This window comes from Anopheles coustani, chromosome 3 (genome assembly GCF_943734705.1).
Source record: "Anopheles coustani chromosome 3, idAnoCousDA_361_x.2, whole genome shotgun sequence".
NCBI classification, from domain to species: domain Eukaryota; kingdom Metazoa; phylum Arthropoda; class Insecta; order Diptera; family Culicidae; genus Anopheles; species Anopheles coustani.
In genome coordinates, this window is record NC_071288.1 from 36,504,806 (window position 1) to 36,510,828 (window position 6,023).

Here is a 6,023-nt window from a genome sequence, read left to right on the forward strand (position 1 = left end):
ACCGAACGATCCACAAATAGCATTTTCTACTCAGCTGCGGACGGTGGCTTCCTTTGACTTAGTACATTTTTAGAACTCAAGACAACACGGTGGTTAACACGGGTACCGTCAAAAACCGTGGGATCCGTCTGCTCTTGTTCGCTCGTTTCAGCTCGTCGGATCGCGGGATAGGTTAGGATCTTGCGGTGCACTGAGCCGGCGGACGGATGCGGACACGTCTGTGGGGATACGCAGGGATAGCCACGGTTCGCACCAGCGCCCCAGCGAGTAGTGTTTTAGACATTGTTCGATGGAAACATTGTTATTCTATGCTACCCCCTCGGTAGCGGACACCCCAAAAACTGTGGGGAATGTTTCTTTGATGTGATGTGTGACCGTAGCCACTGTCAACCGATGCTCGCTCGTCCGTCCGCCGATGTCTATCGGCTCGCCCAAAACCCTTCCCCTTTCGCCGTCGATTCCGCCCCCCTTTTGGCGAACCGTTTGACTCTCGGCGTCGGCCACGGTCGGAACCTAACGCGATTTTAATTCTCCTCTCTTCGGTTAGGGGCTACACATTTTTTCCTCTTGCTGTCGGAGTACGGCGACACATTAGGGCGACCCGTTTTTGGGGACGGCCCCATCGTACGGGCGTGTGTGAACCCCGTGTCGTCGCCGTCCGGCAGCCAGTGGTAGTTCATTCATCGACCGTGGGAGATCCCGCAGGGCCATCGCGAAGAAGTGCGTCGCTAGTACGACGGCGAGTCATCTGAGTCGTGAGAGTGACGATCGATCAGCAGGGCGCCGTTCGGGGTTGATAAAGTTGGGCTCCCCCGGAGACAAACAGTATTAGCGGTAGTGGAGTTGGTGGTGTTGGTGGTGGTGGTGGTGGTTGTGGTGGAGGTGGTGGTACCGGGACCGCAGCATCAAAAGGGGAGCATATGATTTTATCCCTCCCTGGACCGAGTTTCCACCACTCGGTGCCGTCGTGTACTCAGTGCCAGTTCCTGCGCCGCTATAAATAGGTTTGCGCCCTGGACCTTGCGCGCAGCTTATGCGATCGAACACTGCACACCGACATACGGGGGGTACAGCACCGTACGCACACGGACACAGGACACGCGCCGATCGTGCTCGATCGTGGCCTTTTAGCGAATTAGTCCATCTTGCGATCGTCGAACATAACAGACCGGTAGTATTGTTTATGTGAAGCGAACAAGTGGAGATCGTGTGGGTGTGTTTGCGTGTGTGAAAGAGAAGGAGGAAGAGTAGAGAAGGTTTCCGGTCAAGAGAGAGAGAGAGAGTTTATTGAGAATCGAGTGAAGCGGGGTTAAGTAAACACACACACAGTTAAGGCGGAAGGATGCAGTGGCAACAGGAAGTGGACGATGAGGACCTCATGTACTCTCCGGCTCTGCTGGCCCGGCGAGCGTCCGAGAGCTGGATAGAGTTCCCTCCAGTAGAGGTGCTGTATGATAATCTGCCTTTTTATTATTATTCTCGTTCGCTCGATCTGATTGATCTACATTCTATGTTTTCCCGCTTGTCGGATGTGTTTTTTTCCGACCCGAGCACCGCATCGCAACCACCTGTTTTTCGAGAGTGTCTCTAACCACCGGCTGCTTCCGTCCTCCACAGAGTATTCCAGTCAATGCAACTCTACAGAGGAAGAAATCATTACCAGATGTACAACAGCTACCGCGCACGACCGGGGCCATGAGCCGGGAGGAGGTCTCGCTCCTTGGTTCGGCCCGCCGCGAGGAAGTCCGGCGACTGAAGGACGAGCAGGAGCGCTTACGAGTTAATCCATTGTTGTATCTGGTCAGTCCACAAGTGAAGGTAAGTGCGGGACGCATTTTGCGGGTTTCCAAAGTAAAAGTTTTCCTAGTTCCTCCGCACCACGGCGAACGATCCTTTTTGATCGGTATTATTTTTAAGTTCGTCTATAGGAAGTGGCTTACTATTTAATTACTTCTTTTGAAGAAACCGTCCACTTCCGCTCACTTACAAAACCGTTTCTGTTTCCGTCTATTCGCAGGATTGGTTCTCGCGCCAGCAACTGGTCATGCTAGTGCTGATCGTTAATATTGCCTTGGCTATTTTATTCTTTAAAATACTCACATAGCGTTGGCTCAGTCCGTGTTTGCATTTCAGCATGTTTCTAAGAAAGGTGACACTTTAGAATAGCCGACAGCAGAAATGAAGATAACATTTAAACGAACATTATGGGATAACTCTTGTCGCAGCGGCGGTATCCACAAGCGCACCCGCAGCCCGCTTTTCCGCCTCGGTGCGCCTCCCTCCGGGCACCGTGTGACCACTTTTGATGGCGGAAAATGGCAACAGAAAAAAAACAACAACAACAACAACAAACAAACCAAACCAAACCAAACCAGACGCCAGAGGCAGAACCAACACGTTAACTACTAGCAGGAGCAGAGGATGACAAATATTTCGAGATAAGCAACAACCCAAGTGAACAGTGAGGCAATCAATTAGTGTGCATGTTTGTGTGCGCGTGTGTGAGTGTGCGTGTGTGCGTGTGCGTGCGTGCGGTGTGTGCGTGTGTAGGTGTGCGTGTGGAGGGGGTGCGTGCGCCTAGCTGGCCACAGCAACCAGCCACCATCACCCACGACGCCCCACACAACACCACAGCGGCATGAGAATGGAGAGAAATCAATAAAATTGTTTAACTTTGTGCATTCAATCATCAATCTTCGCAATTACGATCCATCCTTTACCTACGTAAAAAAATATGAAACAAGTTATAAATAAACGTGTAACACCGATAGTTGTGGGGAAGCAAGGGGAGCAGCAAATTCGTAACACAAACACAAATGAGATGGAGGGTAAAAAGAGGTAAACGCTAGAAAAAATAAAAACTTTGAATGCAAATCAATGAACCAAAACATTTCAAGTTCTTAACAAAAAGTAAAAAAAAAACACAAATAAAACAAGCATGAAATGCTAGTAAGGGATTAGGAAAATTTCGAAAAATCGAACGATACACGTGGAAGAGATAGCAACAAGATGAAACATATAGAACGAGAGCAAATTATAGGAAAGTTATACAACCGAAGCAAAGAAGCAAAAAAAAATAGATAAAAAGAGATACATTAAATTATAATGCGGAAGAACCATGTGCAGATAATGCGAAAGCCAAATCTTACGAAAAAAAAACTTTGTTAACATAATTTTTAGCAGATCGTCTAAAAACGTAAGGAAGAAGGAAGGGAGAGGAGAAGAAAACCAAATCCAGTTTAATTATTTCTTTCTTTTTTCCAGACCACAGGACTATTCACATTTGCTTAAGGTCAAACTCTTAAGATTCTAATAAACAAAAAGTATGTTGAATTTTTTCCACCACGTGTGTTACTTTCTCCGAAATACCGCCAAACGTATGTTCACAATGGCAATGGGAAAGAAATGAAATGTGACAAGTGTTAATGCTATAGAAGGTGTCGTCTGCGGGTAAGTGTTATAGAATAACTAACCGATTTCGTGTTATCATCTAGGAAGATTAAATTCTACAGACGAACAAGTCCTACCATTCAACTTGTTATGGAATGAAAGGATATCCACATAGTAAACACATCTTTCTGAGAAAGTTCAATTTGCACATTGGAAGCACGGTGATTCTTTTTACCATTAGTGATCCTCCTTATGGGGATGAAATTTTGTTCCATGATGTGTACCTATTTAAATAGCGTGTGTACATATGATTGTGAAATTTCTCCTATGATCGTTCGTCATTTGTCATTTGCATTGACCTACCATTTTCGGTAGACCTAGCACAGTTGTTGGATTATGCTGTCCATCTTGTCTAATTTAACCGATTAGTTCAAACCAATGCAGCTTCTACTGGAAATACAACTTTTGAAAGATACAAACTGATTTGATGTTCCACCTATTGCATAACCCTCAGGCGCCAATGTAGAAAAATATGGCGATGGCGCGACAAGCAGGGAGCCTCATTTGGTATTTTACCACTCTTTTGCCGTTGATTGTCTTTAAAAATTTTTTAGATTCAATCGCTGCAATCTGTTCAGGGATTACAAAATTTTAAACAATTTGCTAATTCAACCATTATTTCAAATTGTTACCAAGGTACTTAAGGTTTGTTCAACTAACCTTGACCACGGGGAAAAGTTTTTATTTTGCAGGCAACGCTGCTGTCAGTGTTTCATTCCGTCTAGTGATGAAAAATCCAAATCTAGTGGTGTAAAATATAAAATCCTTTTCAGGAATCAATTCTATTGGGACCTAAATGCTCAAAACTAAGTCCCAATTCATCACCACGTGACTACACTAAACCAATGTTAGTCCTACTTACCTCAATGCTATGTTCCGTTCTGCTCGGCTGCTAAGTTCAGATGGAGTCAAGCAATTTTCGGTTACAATAGATATGATACAAACTTTATCTCCTAACCCTGCTTCTATGATATATGCAGTGTAGTCTTATAATCGATTTAAGTTAGAGTTAAATCGAGTTCAAAACGAAGAGAATCAAAATCAATTGAGCTCGAAACGGGTAGAATCCGTCAAATACGATCCAATCCGATTGATTCTGCAAAGGGATCGAGTCTTCGAATCTTCAGTCAACACTAGTTCATTCCTTCCCCGACATGTTTGACAACTTTGCTCAGACATAAATTGGACAGTCGTGCGTGAAGAGCGTCTTTAGCGTTGGGAAGAAAATATTTTGCCTTGCCGTGCTTAAACAGTGTGTTTGCCAGTGAAAATTTTAACGAAAATACTATAATTTCAACACCTAAAGAAGGTATTTATCAATGGTCTGCGATACATGATAGGAAGTTTGCAAACGACGGTCGAAAGCACGTACAAGAATGGCGGCAGCATAAAGTTACATAGTGCGTGAAGTTGGGAAGAAAAATGAAATAAGATTGTCTGGCATCCGGTTCTGCGTGCCCCGTGGCGTTTGCCTTGCACGATTCATTTGCGTTGCTGACAAAAGTTCGACCCATCTTTTAGGTTTGTGGAGTGGTTTTGCTCGGTGAAAAGTGTGGCTGGCGTTGCTTCTCTTTTGCGTCTTTCTTTTTTTATGCGTTTTACCCACGAGGGTCGTTGGTCCAGCAGCAGCCCCGGAGCAGGAGCAAAAGTAGAAGCAGAAGCAGACGTCGGGGAACAGTGCGACGACGGAAAACGAAACCCGTCCGCGGCGCTTCAGACAGTGCGTGAAACGTTCGTCTGGCTGTAAATGGCGCTCGAGCGAAACGAAAAATAAGACGAACCTGCGAAGAACGGCGATGGCCTACACGGCCAGGTAATAACAATCGACAGAAGGGGCGAAGAAACGAATCTCGCAAGAGCAATACGATCGCGTGTGGCGCAACGTGTGCAATGGGAAAAGGAAGGCAGCGAAGAGAAGGAAAAAGTCGTCGAAGGAACGTTCCAAGAAAAGAACGTCGGAGAAAAGACGAAAACAACCACCAGCTCGCGACGGTAGAATGAAGAATATCCGGCAGTAACGGAGGATAACTCGCCAGCGCAATGGCTTCGCCGATGGCGTGTGTTGATTTTCTGTTTTCGTTACGTTTTTACCTGCGATGATTTAGTACTGACATCCGAAGGACAAACACACAGTGGCTACCCGTTTCCCGTAGTCGTTTGTATTGTGACTGCGGTTTGTAAATTTGTGCAACTTGACATGCTACATCTCAGTATATTCATTTCGCTACGCGGATTTGCATCATTATGGGCTGTAACTGGAATTGAAATAGTACTTGTTAGTTTTTACAACACTGAGTTGTCAACTAGTAAAACACGTACCGGGGTCAACACAAACTCTTGAAGCTAAATTTTATCGTATATCTTTTTGCATATAACTTTTTAAATTGTTTCTCAATCCTGTACACTAATTCACTGCGTTATATAACTTCATTTCAGTGTGGTATAGAGATTTGTTGATAAGAAGTCCGTAATAAGATAAGAGTATTGTTGATAACAAGTCCTACATGTTTCAAATCCGCTAAACTTGTTCCATTTGTTTTTTTTGGTTAACCTTTCACAACATAGTAGTCTAC

The 6,023-nt window shown here is 44.9% G+C and overlaps 1 protein-coding gene across 1 annotated transcript; it reads left to right on the forward strand.

Annotated features, from left to right (window-relative positions):
* The first annotated feature begins 1,342 nt into the window (after window positions 1-1,342).
* Window positions 1,343-3,207, forward strand: LOC131260485 (uncharacterized). The gene is made up of 3 exons (XM_058262223.1): window positions 1,343-1,444; window positions 1,618-1,818; window positions 2,018-3,207. The coding sequence occupies exons 1-3, from the start codon at window positions 1,343-1,345 to the stop codon at window positions 2,102-2,104; spliced, it is 390 nt and encodes a 129-aa protein (XP_058118206.1). The 3' UTR covers window positions 2,105-3,207.
* Window positions 3,208-6,023: the final 2,816 nt, after the last annotated feature.

Coding starts and splice junctions, on each gene's coding strand:
- LOC131260485 (XM_058262223.1), top strand. CDS start 1,343: ATGCAGTGGCAACAGGAAGTGGACGATGAGGACCTCATGTACTCTCCG. Junction 1,445..1,617: donor TAGAGTTCCCTCCAGTAGAG/GTGCTGTATGAT, acceptor CGTCCTCCACAG/AGTATTCCAGTCAATGCAAC. Junction 1,819..2,017: donor TGGTCAGTCCACAAGTGAAG/GTAAGTGCGGGA, acceptor GTCTATTCGCAG/GATTGGTTCTCGCGCCAGCA.